We start from the raw sequence: 18,027 nt of genomic DNA, 5'->3' as shown, positions 1-18,027 counted from the left end.
ATGGCTCTCATGGTGGTTTGCTGGAGTCCCAGAGCCTTAGAAGTGCCCCCCCTTGTTTTTCTCCCAATTGTACTTGGCCAATTACCTCACTCTTCCGAGCCTTCCTGGTCACTGCTCCACCCCCTCTGCCGATCCAGGGAGGGCTGCAGACTACTATGTCACCTCCGATACAAGTGGAGTTGCCAGCCGCTTCTGTTCACCTGACAGTGAGGATGTTCACCAGGGGGATGTAGCACGTGAGAGGATCACACTATTCCCCCCAGTTCCCCCTCCCCCCGAATAGGCGCCCCGACCGAGCAGAGGAGGCACTAGTGCAGCGACCAGGACACATACCCACATCCGGCTTCCCACCTGCAGACACAGCCAATTGTATCTGTAGGGATGCCCGACCAAGCCGGAGGTAACACGGGGATCTGAACCGGTGATCCCCGTGTTGGTAGGCAACGGAATAGACCACCACACTACCCGGATGCCCAAGAAATGGCGTTAAAGTTTTCCAGAATGACAACCTCAACTTTTTTTCTCATCTCTTACATAATTTCTTTTGATGGCGACATAGTGTGCTGCTTGTTGAGACCTTGTAGTCTACTTCACATTGATGGTAAGTTTCTATATAAGCCATGTTTAGAGTAAGCAAGGCTGGCAGTGATCAAGCCTGGGTGTGTCTGCTCTAATTGAATCCACTGATCAATAAAATTTGGTTGATTGAGTGACTATGGGGCAGTTACTTTTTCACACAGGGTCGGTTGGTGTTGGATAACTTTTTTCCTTAAAAGAAATTATTATTTTAAAAACTGAATTTTTTCTTTACTCGGGTTCTCTTCATCTTATGTTACATTTTGTATGAAGATCTGAAACAATTAAGTTTGACAAATATGCAAAAATAGAGGAAATCAGGAAGGGGCAAATACTTTTTCATGGTACTATATATAACATCAACATCATGATATGGGATTAGATATTGTCTGAGATTTTGGTCATTGTAATATTGTGATAGTTTGCAACAGTCCAAAATTTCTTGATAAGGTGACTGTTTACCACATACAGCAGTTATGCTGTAAAAGTGCAACACTGAACATTTTGGAGGAAAAATTATTACTTTCCATGCAGAATTATAGTTTTCATTTTCTTGACATCTAGAGTATTTGAAATATTTGTTTTATTGGATTGTACATAATATTTTTGTTAAATTTTTATACCTTTATTCATGTTGTGTCTTTGCACTGTCTTCAGACCACAGAAGTGAAGAAAAATTGCATGCTATGTACTTTCTGACTATTTAAGATGAAAATCAGTCTTTTGTCATCTATTGTTTTAAATAGGCTCACAAAATGTGATTTAGAACTTTTTTTCTTATATAACTCGATATATCGTTATTGTCCACACAGAGGAAAATATCATGATATGAATTTTAATTCATATTATCCCCGCTTCTTGTCCCCTATTTCTGGGATGAAACTATTACAACCCTCCCCCTCTACCCCGATTTTCTGATATCAAATGGTAGCATCAGACACACCAACAATGCCCTGTATTGGAATGTTGACACACGTGGGGTCCAGGGAGTCAGACCAATAACATAAAAGGCAAGTAGAAAGAAGACACAAGCATTAGCCAACTAAACTCTCTGGGTAGACGATGTTCTACTACAACACCGACACCTTCAGTATAACCCACACCACCATCACTGTCCCCCTCCATCTACACCACTTTTTTATCCTGTTTCAAAATGTGAGTAAGAAGAGACAGGCATAAATCAAGGCAGAAAAGAAATGCGTTTTTATTGTTTCTTTTGTTTATCCTTTTGATTTAAATCTCATTTGTTGTTTGTTTAAATAGTTTATTATTGTAATTCAATCTACCTATTTGTTTTGAATTTACGTACTAGAGTTAGTCAGTGTCCCTTTCACTTTTTTGAGATTTAAACCCATTGGGGTTTAGGTCCAGACTGTAGAATCTGGCGAGCAGGTTTCTGAGGGAAAATGTACAGGTTATGGACAATACATCAAAAAATAAGCTGAAATTATTCCTTTTATTTGATAAGCCTTGATTTTGTTGTATGGCTTACACTTATAGCTGATGACCGTGAATGATCGCCCTTCAGATGAGACTTTAAACCGAGATCCTGGCTCTCTGTGGTCATTAAAGATCCCATAGCACTTATCACAAATAGTAGGGGGTCCCCCGGTGTCCTGGCAAAATTCCCAAACTGGCTCTCGCCATCTGTCCACCTAATCATCCCTCCGTGTAATTCACTCAATAATTCCTCCCTCTCCACCTCAAAATGATGTGTGGTGAGCGTTCTGATGCAAAATGGCTGCCATGCATCACCTAAGTGGGTGCTACACATTGGTGGTGGTTGAGGTGAGTTTCCCCCTTTGGGTGTCAAGATAAAGCGCTATATAAATGTAATTCATTATTATTATTATTATTATAAATCTAGTGATGCACATCCATGACATATCAATGGTGAAATTTCTGTGGATTATTGAGTGTCTTGGGTCGACATCTGACAGCCTTGCGCAGGCATTTGAGCCAGGGATTGATCAAGTCCCAGCTTGTGTCCAAGGACTGTTGTTGGTCCAAGGATCAGCCCACTTGATCCCCAGCCATCAAAAAAAGCTCGCTCAGTTGCTTTTATGGTGGTTGTGAATGGTCTTTCTTTATGACGCACCAGCCATACTGAGAGGTGTGTATGCTACACAGAGTGACTGTGCAGCAAAGCTTCTTCAGCCAACCTTTATAGTCTCACACTATGCTCTGCAACCCTGGTGGTGCATCACTGAATCAGGTCCCTACAACTTTGCTCTCTTCTCATTGATTTACTTTATCCGATCTTCTTGAGGCACAGTAAGCTCAATTATGAAAACCTCCTTGGATGTTTCTGACAGTAGGACCACATCAGGCCTGAGCAAGGTCACTGCCACAGTGTCCGGGTACTTCAGCTTTCTTGTTTGACCTTTAAGAAACCCTTGTTAGCAAACTATTAGGTGTTTGAGGCTGTTACTGTGGCTGTCCCCCACTTTAACAAATAAAATGTGTTATTTTGCTGGGTGGAGGTGCTTAATTTGTCGGGAAATTACACTGCATTTAGTCCATCCTAGGTGTGTAGCTAGGGGCAGTGGGCAGCCGCCGTGCAGCGCCCGGGGACCAACTCCAGTTTGCCTTGCCATGCCTTGGTCAAGGGTACAGACAGAAGTATTAGCCCTAACATACATGTCTTTATGATGGTGGGGGAAACCGGAGCACCCAGAAAAAACCCACCTTAGACATGGGAAGAACATGCAAACACCATACAGAGGATGGCCTGGGATGACCCCAAGGTTGGACAGCCCCGGGGTTCGAACCCAGGACCTTCTTGCTGTGAGGTGACAGCGCTAACCACTGTACCACCATGCTGCCCAACATTTGCTACATAGTAACCATGCCATAGTAGCATTATATGAAGCAGTAGAAGTAGTCGTAGTATACCATGGTCAAGAGTCCATTTCACATCAAGTGCATTAGTCAAGTCAAGTTGCATTTTATATAGTGCTTTTCTAGCTACAACAGCCACTCAAAGCGCTTCACATTTCTGGTCAAATCTGAATTTCGAACACCTGTTACAATAGAACACAAGCCGTTTTCTGTACAATCGCTACCTATTTTGTATGTGTAAGGCCACTGAAATGTGATTTACAATGATTAACATTCACAAGTGAATAAAACAAAATTCTATCACCAATTGGAACACTCAAACACAAAGCAGAATGCAGTGCTAGCTGGCCCTAAATAGACAGTACACACCAACAGATTATCTGACCAGAGTATCTGATACAAAATTGAGAACCACCTTGACAAAGTACAGACTCATTGAGCACAGCCTAGCCATTGAAACAGGTCGCCACCGAAAATCGTGCCTACCTGTTGATGAACGGTTGTGTCAACACTGCTCTCTGAGCGAGTTGTAAAAATGAACACCACAAACTAGTAGCTTCTCTGGTTAAATAGTGCTGCCTAACGCAAGAGCAGATCAGCAAAATCCTTAAGGACCTGTTTATGTCCTTTGTGTCCGAATCCTTGTGTATATATATCTGAAGATTGTTGTGTTGTTATTCTATGTTAAGTACACTGAGTGCCATGAAACCAGAGTCAAATTCAATGTGTGTGTAAACTTACATGGCCAATAAAATCTGATTCTGATTCTGATGTCATTAGCAGTAGTGGCATTCTCTGACAGTTTTTAGGCAGCTAGTCAGGATGTACCCAAGGGTCCCTGGGATGACTGGCATGTAGTGTTGTTCTTGCCCCAGGAGAAAATGAAAGATGAACTTGGTGGGATGTTGTAGACTGTCCAGATCATGAACTTTATTGACTGGGGTTCTCCCTGCCAAAAAACAGATTAGATCTTCCAACAACTGCTACCACTTTATCCATGCTCCCTTTTGGCACATCCCTACCATCCTGCTGGTGTGTGCCTCTTCCACACCTACCTAAACCTGCTGGACAAGTTGGCACCTGTCCTTGCATTGGTTCTTATCTTAGTGAGGTGTTGAAAAGCTCCCACGGCCCACTCGTGTAGATATCTATGCTTCCTTTCGCACACTGTGTCTCAGCCGGGATTCAGCCTCTTCCACTGCATCCTTTGCCCACCACTTCCCAGCCTAGCATCAGTGCCAGCATAAGATACTTTGAGGTCACTGGATTTCTTATGTTGCAGTGCTTCTCTTGTATGGGAGACTGTGAACTTTTCATTTAGACTTAATTTAGGGTGCTGCTGCTCAGGCTGCATTACAGACCCAGCCACCTGTGGAAGTAGCTGATGATCTTTCTTAAAGCTCTCAATTGGCATCAGTTGGACTTTGTGCACCACAAGAAGCCAGAAGATTTTTGAGGAAACAGTTGGTTAACCCAGCCCTTGAACTTGCCTGTTGCTGCTAGCGAAGCCTCCAGTTCCTTTTGGGGTTGAGTATTTATGACTGTCACGTCACTAAAGCTCAGTCAAATATTGTGTCTCCGGTTTTGACTGGCTTCTCTGTCAATGACGGGATTCATGTATTATCCAGTGAAAAAACTTGTCACCCATCTTTCCCTTTTACAGCGCTAGTGACCTTGATTTTGCAGGCTTAAAGCTTATCCGAGCACATGTGATGAGCTCTTCCGGATGCACACCAGTCTTGGTCAATGGGGCTCTGGACTCCTATTAAGCAGATTCAACCAGCATGCTGATGGTGAGGGCTTGTAGTTTCACATACAACACAATTTTGAGATTGGGATTTTGGGTGACATGTTTTTTTCCCATATATATTAACAAATAACTAATATAACAATACTATATTTCTCTGAGTCTCAGAGTGGATTTCACCCAAATAGAGGTACCATGGACATGATTTTCATTGCTCGCCAACTACAAGAAAAATGCCGGGAACAAAATCAGCCATTATACATGGCCTTCATAGACCTCACCAAAGCCTTTGACTCTGTGAACTGTCAGGCTCTGGCTGGTTCTGGCAAAAATTGGCTGCCCGGACTAATACATCTGGATACTGCGACTACTGCATGACAATATGTCAGCCACAGTACTCAGTGGCAGTGGAGATGAAGTGGAACCCTTTAGGGTTCACACTGGAGTCAAGCAGGGCTGTGTCATTGCTCCTACCCTATTCTCCATTTTCATTTCTGCTATCCTCCATCTTATGGGTAAACACCAGCCTCAAGGAGTCAGAATCATGTACAGAACCGACGGACAACTCCTGAACATCAACAGATTCAGGGCTAAAAGCAGAACCACCACCATATCCATCATGGAGCTGCAGTATGCTGACGACAATGCCCTCGTGGCCCATTCAGATGAGGCCCTACAGTGCATTCTGGATGCTTTTCCAAGGCATACAAACAGCTTGGTCTGGCCCTTAACATAAAAACGACCCGACCACTTTACGTATCTCGGAATCCTCCTATCCTCCAAAGCTAACATTGATGAGGAAATACACCACCGCCTCAGTTGTGCCAGTGGGGTTTTCTCAACACTGAGAAAAAGGGTCTTTGAAAACCGTGACCTCCAGGCCAGGACGAAAATTCTGGTCTACAGAGCGGTAGTGTTGCTCACCCTACTGTATGGTTCAGAATCCTGGACCACATACAGCAGGCACCTGAAGGCACTAGAGGCACATCATCAGAGGTGCCTCCGAAAAAGCCTCAAGATCACCTGGGGGGGGGGGGGGCTAGGCTAGCATTCCCTCTATCACTGCCACCATTGCCCAACACCAGCTCAGATGGACTGGCCATGTCATCTGTATGCCTGACTCTCGCCTTCCAAAACAAGTCCTATACTCCCAGCTTCTCACAGGACAACATGCACCGGGAGGTCAAAAGAAAAGGTGTAAGGATAACATCAAAGCGAACATCAAAAAATGCCACATAGACCCTAAGACCTGGCAGGACACAGCAACCAGCAGGGCGACCTGGAGAAAACTTGTCCGGGAAGGAGCTGCACTATATAATAATGATCTCTGCCATGCTGCAAAAGACAAGCGCAGACTCAGAAAGGAGGGAGTTTCCACCAAAAAGGCCCAAACCAATCCCACAACTACCACCACCCACACTGCACCAAAATAAGCGACTCCATGATCAGCCTCTTCACCCACCGCCCATGATATTTCTTTTAAGTGTAGCTTTGCCATTGTCCACTTCTAACGTTAAGTAACTGGTAACCTGAAATATGTGCCGATGTTGAGTAACATCCAGTATTTTTACTTAATGCAGACTTGGTCCTTTAATTAAGAATTATGCAATGCATCTTAATCTTTTTTTCTCTCTCTTTTAGGGAAATCTGCAATGTACTGTATGGAAAAAAGGCACATAAGTTGCTTTGCTTTTATTTTAGACATGTTACATCAGCTCTCATCCTTCTAAGTAGTGAGGAATGCTCTCTGGTACCCGATACCCTGTTTGCCTATTAGCAACCAGATGTCACAGACTAATGGCACCTTTAAGTGCATTGCAGTCTAAAATGTTAGTAAATGGGAATTAAGATGACCACTTTCATTTAGGAGGCTGTCGAAGGGTTGTTGAGAATTCATGGAGATCAAAGCAGAAAAATTGATAAAGGAAAATATCAAAGATTTGAGTCACAGCTTTGAAAGGACAAAATGGGAGTCACCTTTTCCAGGAACACTTGATTTACTCTCTTCTTTCTCACTCACTCCATCAGCTCACATTTGGTACAGTAGTTATCAATATTTCTCTTGTCCTTTTCTGTTCATTTTGTGTTATTCTTTTTTTGCTCTTGAATTGAAAGAATAATTTCTTTCCACAACTCTACTGCCCATCTGTCTTTCCTTCTCGCTCCTTACAAGTTCACTATTCATAGATTCCAGCTCTCCTTAACTATAGACTATTACTCTTTAACATCTTAATGGTAATTGGAAATAGTTATAGAAATAGAAATAATTTTGCCCTAGCCAATGAAAATTAGTGATACTGAACACTTTTTCTGAGTATTTGTGCCATCGCATCCGCTCACGCATTTAGTGTAATTTTAAACTTGTGAGTCTGCACAAGTTATGAAGTGGGGCAGCGTGGCTCAGGAGGTGGAGGGGGTCGTCAAGTAATCGAAAGGTCACTGGTTTGATCACCGGCTCCTCCAGAGAGCATGTCAAAGTGTCCTTGAGCAAGACACTGAAGCCCTAACTGCTTGATGAGCAAGTTGGCACCTTGCATGGAAGCCTCTGCCATCAGTGTATGGCTGTGTGTGTGAGGCGTACATTGTAGAGCACTTTGAATGGTCGGTAGACTAGAAAAGCACTATATAAATGCAGTTCATAAGTGTTAACAGGAGCAGTGTGTCATAGGTTTAAGTTTTTCCTTGAATAAGGACACAGTACTGTGCCACTTTTGATTGAAAGGTGCTATATGTAATATTTCAGCTCTCCTGAATATGTTTTCCATAATGTGACTAGTAAATATCAGCAGGGTTTTCTGGTTGTGGTTGAAACTTGTGGTTGTGTTTGAAGTTACTCCACTCACCCACCCACTCCCCAGATTTCTGCTTTCAAAAATACAAGAGTCAGGTTAGTTGTTTTTGTTCATGTTTGAAGCCCACATCTCAAAAGACTTTGCTTGTGCTCATGGTCCTCGGCAAACTATGGTGTGATCACAGCGATATCTACGAGTGTGATCACAGTGATATTTACTAGGGCCTTCCAAAATGACATGTCAGCAAAAGTGCTTTTATTTGTTGTTAGCTACATCAATAAATGATAGGTGCCACAATTCAAGTAGAATTATACATATCAACTTTAAGGAAAGTGTGCAGTCCATCCGCAGCATAAAAAAGGATACTTTTACAAGCTGAAGCCATCTCAAATCTTTGAAACACTTCCATAATGTTTTCATTGATTTTAAGTTATCATTGGCCAAATTAGCAACATTACTATTCTTATTATTCTCCAAACATACCGTTTAATTGTTTGCTGTTTTTTTGTTTTTTTGCATTTTCCGTCTTTATTGGATAGTGATAGTAGAGAGAGAGAGACAGAAAAGGCAGGGGAGAGGGAGGGGATGACATGCAGCAAAGGGCCTGGGCCGAATTCGAACCCAGGCCAATCATCCTCTGACAATTCAACTTCTGATTCATTTTCCTATAGGGACTTAATTATATCAAGGGAAGGGCAATTAATGGCTGAGATTATGTCTTATATTCTAGATATAACCCTTTCATTCTGGGGTTTTATTTCTAGAAACTCATCTAGAATGGATTCCTGTGGCAGTTGTGGAAATTGGGATGTTTTATTATTTATAAAGTCATGGATTTGTAGATACTGGAAAAAATCTGATGGTCAACGATGGTATTTTTGGGATACCTGATTTAAGGAGGCAAAAACGTCGACATATAAATCTTTAATTGATTGTATCTATTGTCTTTCCTATAATTTAAATGTAGAATCAGTCAAAGACGGTGGGAACACATAATTCCTGTTCATTTGAGCAAGTTTTGATATTGATTGCTGACCAAACCTTTTCTTAAATCATATCCAAGTTCTTAGAGACTGGTATACGAATGGTTTATTACTGAAAGGTGTGACTGTTAGCGGTAGTGCCATACGGAGCAGAGATGCTAGTGAGGTCTGTTTACAATACAGTGATTTTATAGTTACCCAACCTGGGGAGTCCAAAGCAGAACTATTAAGCCAATAGACTAAGTTTCATATACTTGCAGCTCAGTAGTAGATCTGGAAGTTGGGCGGTGGTAGGCCACCAGAAGCTTTTGTTCTTTGCAAGTATTCCTTTCAAGTTCTAGGAGATTTACCATTCCAAATATAATGAAATATCACTTTGTCCAGTACATTAAAAAATAATTTATGAATAAAAAGTGGAATACACTGAAAGACATTAAGGCATTTAGGCAAAGTATCAATTTTTACAGTTAACACAACCAGCTAAAGATAATGGAAGGAGTGACCATCTGCTGAAGTAATTTTTTGTATGTTTTAGTAAGGGGAGAAAATTTGCTCCAAAAAACTTCTTATATGTTCAGGTTACTTTTATTCCTAAGTTAGGGAAATGGTCTGAAACAATTTAAATCTTCATCACGCAGAGGTTTTCTCACTTATTCATTGACTAAAAGTAATTCTCTTTTGTTCAAGTTTATTTTGTAACCTGAAATGACACCAAAACGCTCCAGAGTTGATAGACTATGAGGAAGGAAAGTAATGGGGTCCGAAATGTAGAGGAGGAGACATGCCCTTATTTCTCTATGCCTTTGATCAATTGCTCATGTCGCAGGGCTATTGTGAGGGGTTCTATAGCTATCACAAATAACAGAGGTGAGAGTAGACAGCCCTACCTGATGCTGTGATGGGGTGGGAAGTAACTTGATTGAATTAGATCGGACAAGAGCCATTGGGGCAGTATACTGATTTTTTTTTTTTCTCCCCAATGGTACTTGGCCAGTTAACCTATCTTTGCGAGCCATCCCGGTCGCTGCTCCACCCCCTCTGCCGAGCCAGGGAGGGCTGCAGACTACCACATACTTCCTCCGATACATGTGGAATCACCAGCCGCTTCGTTTCCCCTGACAGTTAGGAGTTTCGCCAGGGAGACGTAGTCAAGTCAATTTTTTTTTTCTATAGCCCAATATCACAAATTACAAATTTGCTTCAAGGGACTTTACAGTGTGTGGGAAGATCACACTATTCCCCCCAGTTCCCCCTCCCCCCTGAACAGGTGCCCCAACCAACCATAGGAGGCGCTAGTGCGGCGACTAGGACACATACCCACATCCGGCTTCCCACAGCCAATTGTGTCTGTAGGGACGCCCAACCAAGCCAGAGGTAACCACAGGGATTTGAACTGGCAAGCCCCATGTTGGTATGCTACGGAATATACCACTACACTACTTGGACGCTTCAGATTTTTTATCCAGGAAAGGAATTTTTGCCCAAACCAAATCTGCCAAATGCATGGTTAAGATAATCCCACTCTACCTGGTCAAAAGCTTTTTCTGCATACAGAACAAGAATTGTTTCTGGGCTATATAACTGGAGTGTTTACCTACTCTGGAGTGTAAGCTTATTATTTAGCAGCTGCAGGTGGATAGAATCCACTTTGGCCTGGAAGAAGTACAGGATCTGGGAGCAGAGGTCGGGGGCACCTGAGGGGTGGGGGGCATCAAGGGGCCAGTTGATGGTGGAGAACAGCATTCTCGGGTGATTTTGCTGGTTGCCAATGAGAGGAGTAATACTGCGTCTTTGTCTGGGAGAGAGCTTCTTGAGTGTTCTTCGTGTGATCTTTAAAGGCCTTGAGGTGGACAGTGAGGCTGGACCTTTTACAGAGCCTCTCCAGTTGATGACCGCTGGAATTCATGGTGCAAAACTCAGTGGTGAACCAGGGGGCTGGACAGGAGAAGGAAACAGTACGGATTATGGAGGGGGCAAGAGAGTCAATGCTTAGGGATAAGGCTGCATTGTAGCGGGCTATCAGGCCATCCACTATGGTGTTGGGGGGCTCTGAGGCCATATGAGTCGCTATCATGTTAGTCAGGGCTGGTGCACTCACTGTCTTGATGTTCCTTAACATAATGGTACATTTTGTAAACTTCCGAGCAGGGGGACAGGAAAGGTTAAGTGGATGGTATGATGATAGAATACAGCTAGGTCCAGGCACCTCAGATGGGAGGGAGTTATCAGAGTAGAGCACAGCAGATCCAGCGTGTAACCTTTGGCATGGGTGGGACCTTGAACATACTGTGTGATGTTAATGCAGTCCAGCAGTGACAAGAATTCAGCGGCAAATGTGCATCTGCTCGAGTCTACATGGCTATTGAAGTCACCTAGCAAGAGTGTAGATGGAGACATGGAGCAGATGAAGGTGAGTAGCTCAGATAGTTAAAACATGAAGGTAGTGGAGGCTTTAGGGAGGCAGTAGACAAGGACCACCTGGAGCTGTGTTGACACAGCCAGTGTGAAAGCAACACACTCAGATGAGAAGACATTATTACTGGAAGTTCTTTAACCAGGATGTCAGCTTGATGTATAACAGCCAACCCACCACCACAACCCATGGAATGAAGTTTCTGTATGTACACATACAGAATACAGATGCAAAGTCAGGCTGGGAAGAGAAGCCCTGTATCTCACTTCAGCCTTGCAAAAAAGAGATTCCACCTCATTAAAGGAGGCCCTACGTTTATCTAGATCCACACTATAGTCAGGGAAAATGTGATTTGTTTTCCCTGAGGAGTATGCTTTTGGCCCTTCTCTCTTGCTAAGCGGAGGATCCGTTCTTTCTCCTGGAAATAGTGGATTCGTAAGATGAATGGCCGAGGTCTTTCACCATCATAGGATTTCAGAGCAGCTGAATGATGAGCGCAGTCCAGAGTCACTGGTTCTTTAAGGCCAGTATGTCCAACGAGTAAGCTAAGTAAAAGTTGCAAAATGAACTGCGTGGGATTGCCCTTCTCCAGCCCCTCCTCAACACCCAACATGTGTATGATGTTATGCCTGTAGAATTTTTCCACCGTGTCCAGTTTAGACTGAAGTCTACTGGTAGCATTAGCAAGCCCGATATGATTAGCTTCCAGTATGTCCACGCATTCAGCTAAGGTGTTCATTAGGGTCAGGCATCGTTTGGATTTTAATGATTCTGATTCTGATTCCGGTTCTGCTTTTCGATTCCGGTTCTTAGCGATTCTCAGTTCCAGTTCTTTGAGAGGCGGGGTCAAACAGGTCACATGCTTATTTCACAGAAGAAAAATGTACTTAAAAAAACTTTATACAAGCCATTCCATTTTAAGAACGGATAATTCATGTGTCTCATTCTTAGATTTACATTTACAATAACGGTCTTCATACATGAAGATGAAGAAGTAAAGACACAGTCACAACCTGGTCTGGACTACCAGGTATTAAACTCCTTAAATTAAGACAGTTCTTGTTTAGAAAAAATGAGCATATCTGCCTTCTCAGGCTGTATACGCAAGCGTTCAGCACAGGGGGGGAAAAAAGTCAGTATCTGCATACATTTTATAACAGTTCGCTCATGTACAAGTTGTTTGCTGTCTCGCTGTTGCGAATTACACAAACGTTATTAATTTTCACGTACCCAATTGCGATGAGGTGCTGCTTGCTGTTTGCTCAGGGTTGGCTGAAGAGGACCCTGAGGCAGGAGATGGAGACCGGCACAATGTGTCAAACATGTTACACTGGTTAATTTGTACACAAGGCTGGATTACGGACCGGGCATGCTGGGCAAGTGCCCCGGGGCCCCAGACCACGAGGGGCCCCAAAAGGTTAGAGGCGATGCTGTGAGCTGCTATTCTCATCTCTTTGTTTTGCAGTTCAAAATTGTGTTGTACTTTGTAGTCGCCATCTGAATCCCATGCAGATTGGCATAGCGTCGAGTATTACATTTAACAATGGTATTGTTTGCATAGCCTATCTGACGGGGGGGGGCATAATGGGCGTGCATGCCCCCGGGCCCCCTGGTGGGTTAATCCAGCCATGTTTGTACACCATGTAGGCGAAGGTGTTTGGCAATATTTGTTGTGCATCCTATCCTCCCTTGCACAAAGTAATTTTGCCACAGGTGTTGCACTGTGCCAAACCTTAATTTTTCAAGGCAAAATTAAGCCACACGTTCAACCGCCGCTTGCCCTGGTCCATGATGGTGTGGAAGTGCAGGAATGAGGAGACGAAGAGATGGATTCGAGTCAATTCTGTTTACTCGCCACACAAAACGACACTGATACAGCACAATCTCTCGTGGCAACCAGCTAACCGCTAGGCTGCTGCAAACATGGCTCCACCCCCGGAAACTCTAAGCAGTGCCTACGTCAGCACTCTGAACGTCTGCCTTAAAGGAGCAGCAGCCCCTGGTGAATCTACCCTCAATTGTGTATCACCACAATGGCACACATTTAACTTGCAGAGGCAGAAGCTGCATGCCGCCATCACGGAAACTGAAACTAGCTTTAGCACGAGTAAAATTTATTTAGGAACCGATAAGCAGAATCGAATTTTGAATTTCTTAACAATTCCTTTGGAATCAGAATTTTGGAACCAGTTCTCGATGCCCAAACCTAGTGTTCATACCCTCTTCTACACCATCAATCCTTGTTCCATGGTCTGCTAAGGCCATCTTAATGGGGTCAATGATTTAATGGATCTCGTCACGAAGAGAGCTGATTTCGTCCCATATGACTTCTTTGACAATTACTTGGAATTCACTTAGCAAATTAGTATCAAAGTTAGCAAGCACCATCTTACAAGCTTCTGGCTCCGTCATCATTGATTTGCCTTTTCCTGGTTGTTTGGTGGGGCCCATCTTGGGGTAAATTACACCTTAATATGATAAAGCGCAGTCATAATACAAAAATAACAAAAGTTGTGAATTATAACATAGGACTACGTTAAATATTGCGCAAAAATCGGACCTTGTAGAATACCCATCTACTCAGGTTGCCCTCTACCGACCTTGTATTTACTTTTTTCTTTTCTTTGGATTCCCCCCCCCACACACACACCCCATTTTCTCCCCAGTTGTATCCAGCCACGCGACCTCCAGTGCGCACTGGGGCGGTTTGCAGCCGAGTGTGAAATGGCCGGGATGAGAGTCAGCACCTCCACGTCTGAGGCCATGGTTCCCTACTGTAAAATGGTGGATTGCTCCCTCCGGGTTGGAGATGCATTGTTGCCTCAAGTGAAGGAGTTCAAGTAGCTTGGGGTCTTGTTCAAGAGTGAGGGTAGGATGGAGTGGGAGATTGACAGGTGTATTATTGCAGCATCAGCAGTAATGCACACGTTGTACCGGACCATTGTGGTGAAGAGGGAGCTGAGCCAGAAGGTCTTCGTTCCAACCCTTACCTATGGTCATGAGCTTTGGGTAGTGACCGAAAGGGTGAGATTGCGGATACACGTGGCTGAAATTAGTTTCCTCCGTATGGTGTCTGGGCTCAGCCTTAGCGATAGGGTGAGGAGCTCGGACATGCGGAGGGAGCTCAGAGTAGAGCCGCTGCTCCTTCGCGTTGAAAGGAGCCAGTTGAGGTGGTTCAGGTATCTGATTAGGATGCCTCCTGGGCACCTTCCTTTGGAGGTTTTCCGGGCATGGCCAACTGTGAGGAGACCCCGGGGTAGACCCAGAACTCGCTGGAGGGACTACATGTCCAATCTGGCCTGGAAACACCTTGGGATCCCTCAGAAGGAGCTGGGTGGTATTGCTGTGGAGAGGGACATCTGGAGTGCTGTATTTTGCTTGCTGCCACCACGACCCGACCCCCGGAGATACGTCTGAAGATGAATGGATGAATGAATTATTCAATATCTGGCCAATTATCCCACTCTTCCGAGCCATCCCAGTCACTGCTCCACCCCCTCTGCTGATCAAGGGAGGGCTGCAGACTACCCTCATGCTTCCTCTAATACATGTGGAGTCACCAGCCGCTTCTTTTCACCTGACAGTGAGGAGTTTCACCAGCGGGATGTAGCACGTGGGAGGCTCACGCTATTCCCCCCCAGTTCCCTCTCCCCCCTGAACATTTGCCCCGACTGACCAGAGGAGGTGCTAGTGCAGCGACTAGGACGCATACCCACATCCGGCTTCCCACCCGCAGACATGACTAATTGTGTCTGTAGGGACGCCCGACCAAGCCGGAGATAACACGGGGATTTGAACTGGCAATCCCCGTGTCGGTAGGTAACGGAATAGACCGCCATACCACCCGGCTGCCACGTTTCTTGCCATCTTGATCAAGTTTCTTCAAAGTACAATTCACACAGCAGTGAAATTCCAGTGAGGAGTTGATAATGTCCACTCAGAATTGTTTTAGTGCAAAATTGGTTCAAAACAATGGAAAACAATAAAGAGCAAATTAGCAAAATGAATTCAATAAAATCACGAATGAAACCATCAAAAGCTATGCATCACACGCGCACACACAGAAAAACAGACAGTGGAATAAGAACAATGACGACAAAGTTGGAAACCTAATTCCATGTTATATGGGCAGGCCCTGGTTTCCAAACATCTTAAAGCTTCAGATTATATGGGGTGCTTTTCTGCTGGTAGGATAGCAGATTAACTGCTGCTGTCATCAGAATTGTTATATGGTGATTTATTTAGAGTAGCTTTTTTTATATCAAAGTTTTACATTGCTTGTCTCGAAAAAATCTGAAATGCTTCATTCTGCTTAATTTCCTCTTTCTCTACCCTTTTTGATTTAGTCTCCCCCCAGTAAGAAGCGTAAGATAGATAAAGTACGTAAGCCCCTGACCTTCATACTTTTGGAAGTTGTTCTGAAGGAGCTCCAGGCCAAGGCCTCTGTGATAGGCTGCTCATCCTCCAGCCCTGTGGACGGTGTCACTGTTCTGGTAGAAAAGACACTCACTGAACTACGGGTGGGCAATATGGATTCACCAATATGACATCTTGAGATACTAAGATATTACGATATTTATATTGGAGAATTTCTCCAATTAGAAAATTCAGTAATATAACACACATGTAGAAGCATATTGAATTTGTCACAGTAATTTTGTGTAGTAAAATTACTGCTTGAATTCTATATTTAGTTAAGATTATGCATCAGTTTATACTTACTTCAAACATGTAACCTTACACGTTAATACATAGACGTACATCACACAATATCCAGCCGTTTCATCTCAATGTGTGTGTCTGACTCTCTGCAGGTGCTGCACAAGCGAGTCCCATGCAGAAACCAGCAGCAGAGCCTGTTTCTGACCGCTGTGGAGAACACTTGGATCCATGGACGACAGAAACGACGCGAACAGAAACGTCAGTTGCGAGAGCTGCCCAGAGCACCGCCCAGTGCTGGAACATGCTCTCAAATCACTAGGGCAACAGCTGCCCCTGCCACTGAACCATCTTCCCAAACCCAGGGACCCTCCATAAAAAGCAGCGACATCCAGAGCAGCACCTGGGACAAAGCTCCAGCTTCACAGGCGCCAACAAAGCAAACATCCATCAGTGGCTCCTCAGACAACAAAATGAGTGGAAAAGGACCTCAACAAACAACTGAGGAACAAAGTGAGGTTTTAGAGAACACAACAAGCAAAGATGTGGATATGGAATCTCCCACCCTCACCGAGGCCCCAGCACAGTCAGCAGCAGCCGCTGGACAGGAAACTAGTCCAAAGGAAGGACCTGCCACAGCACTGGCAATAACAGGCACCGCACTGGGAGATGTGCCAGCAAAGCGGCCCCTGAGCCCCAGTGCAGTTCAACACTTCCTGTTTAAGTGTCTGCTCAATGTAACGCTGGAGGAGAGTGATATAGTGATTGAGATGCATTGGGTGGAGGGCCAGAATAAAGACCTGATGAACCAGCTGTGTACCTACCTCAAGAACACACTCTTAAAGTTGGTGGCAAAACCCTGAATGGCAGGAGTAATGGAAGAAATGTTTTTTTTTTTTAGTTAGTAGAGTGGATGCAAGTAAATCTGAGCAATAAAATTACTTTTAGAATGTAGACTCAAGTGCCTTCCTGTTATATCTGAATGCAAAAGCTTTCCATGCATTTCAAATGATCCCATGGTTGAGTTGGTTGATCCCATGGTTGACTTGTTCTTCTTTCAGTTGCCGTTTGTGAGAGAACCAAAGGTTGTTTTTGACCAAGTTGTAACTTCTGCAAAGGTCATACTCATGTAACACGTGGCCTGTTATTTCAGGTCGTATGTATGGATTTAATGTACCCGAGTGTCCCTTTCAAGTCATCTCACAGGTTAGTATTGTTGTAGCTCTAATTTTCAAGGAATCGTTTTTAATAAATATTGACCTGTTTTAAAATGTGTGCATCATTTCACCCGTGCCAAGCCGTCCTAGACTGTTTGTATTGTAGTATCGAAGTATGGCCAGCAGAGGTCACACGATCCTCTTCCATCTGATATTGGCTGTGGTCTATTGATAAAGCTCCTATTTTATTTTATTTTATTTTTGTGGTCCGTCGTGATTCACACAGGTTGTTTTATGTTTTGTTTAATAGTCACCCTCCATATTATTATTATTATTATTATTAATTGTTTATTAACAATAATGTGGCTTGTATACTGCCTGAGGTAAAGGAGTGTAAGGGGGACTGCATGTGTCAGTAATTTAAAAGCCAGATTCACTTTCTGGTGTGCGTATTTTATGCATGCTAAACAAGGACTTTGACTTCACTGTCAGTTTCTGTGGATGAAAATCATGTGAAAGTAAAGCGTCAGCATGCAGACGACGGGCGCCACTGTTCCTACACATGTCACGCACTATCTCAGGGCTGCGGGTTATGACATGAAAATGCGTTTGATGTTATACTGATATCTCAAGTGTAGTGGAGACTGCGGCCATATAAATTATTAGTTCAGACGTTGACGATTTAAATCGGGGAGTGCTTGCAATCGTGTTGCAAGAGCTGCCATAGGCACGAGAAACTTCTCCGGAGGTTCCTAGTGAAAGAAAACGTGTCCTTGAAATCAGCTGGGCAGTGACCACGCCGCTGGAGATGAGGGCGGATGTGATGCGCGTCACGCCAGGAAGAAATCATGCAAATGTA

At 43.8% G+C, this 18,027-nt stretch overlaps 1 protein-coding gene across 1 annotated transcript in view; it reads left to right on the top strand.

Moving 5' to 3' along the window:
- mettl16 (methyltransferase 16, N6-methyladenosine) overlaps positions 1-17,268 on the top strand; it is a 44,323-nt gene extending 27,055 nt beyond the window's left edge. Inside the window, exons 9-10 of the mRNA XM_056283886.1 lie at positions 15,699-15,872; positions 16,167-17,268. Coding sequence (XP_056139861.1) covers positions 15,699-15,872; positions 16,167-16,874 — 882 coding nt within the window. The 3' untranslated portion in view covers positions 16,875-17,268. The remainder of the gene's footprint in view (positions 1-15,698; positions 15,873-16,166) is intronic.
- Positions 17,269-18,027: the final 759 nt, after the last annotated feature.

Source organism: Lampris incognitus, chromosome 7, assembly GCF_029633865.1.
Source record: "Lampris incognitus isolate fLamInc1 chromosome 7, fLamInc1.hap2, whole genome shotgun sequence".
In the NCBI taxonomy this organism is placed as follows: Eukaryota; Metazoa; Chordata; class Actinopteri; order Lampriformes; family Lampridae; genus Lampris; species Lampris incognitus.
The sequence above is the reverse complement of the archived record's forward strand: the minus strand, read 5'-3'. Positions and strand labels throughout refer to the sequence as shown.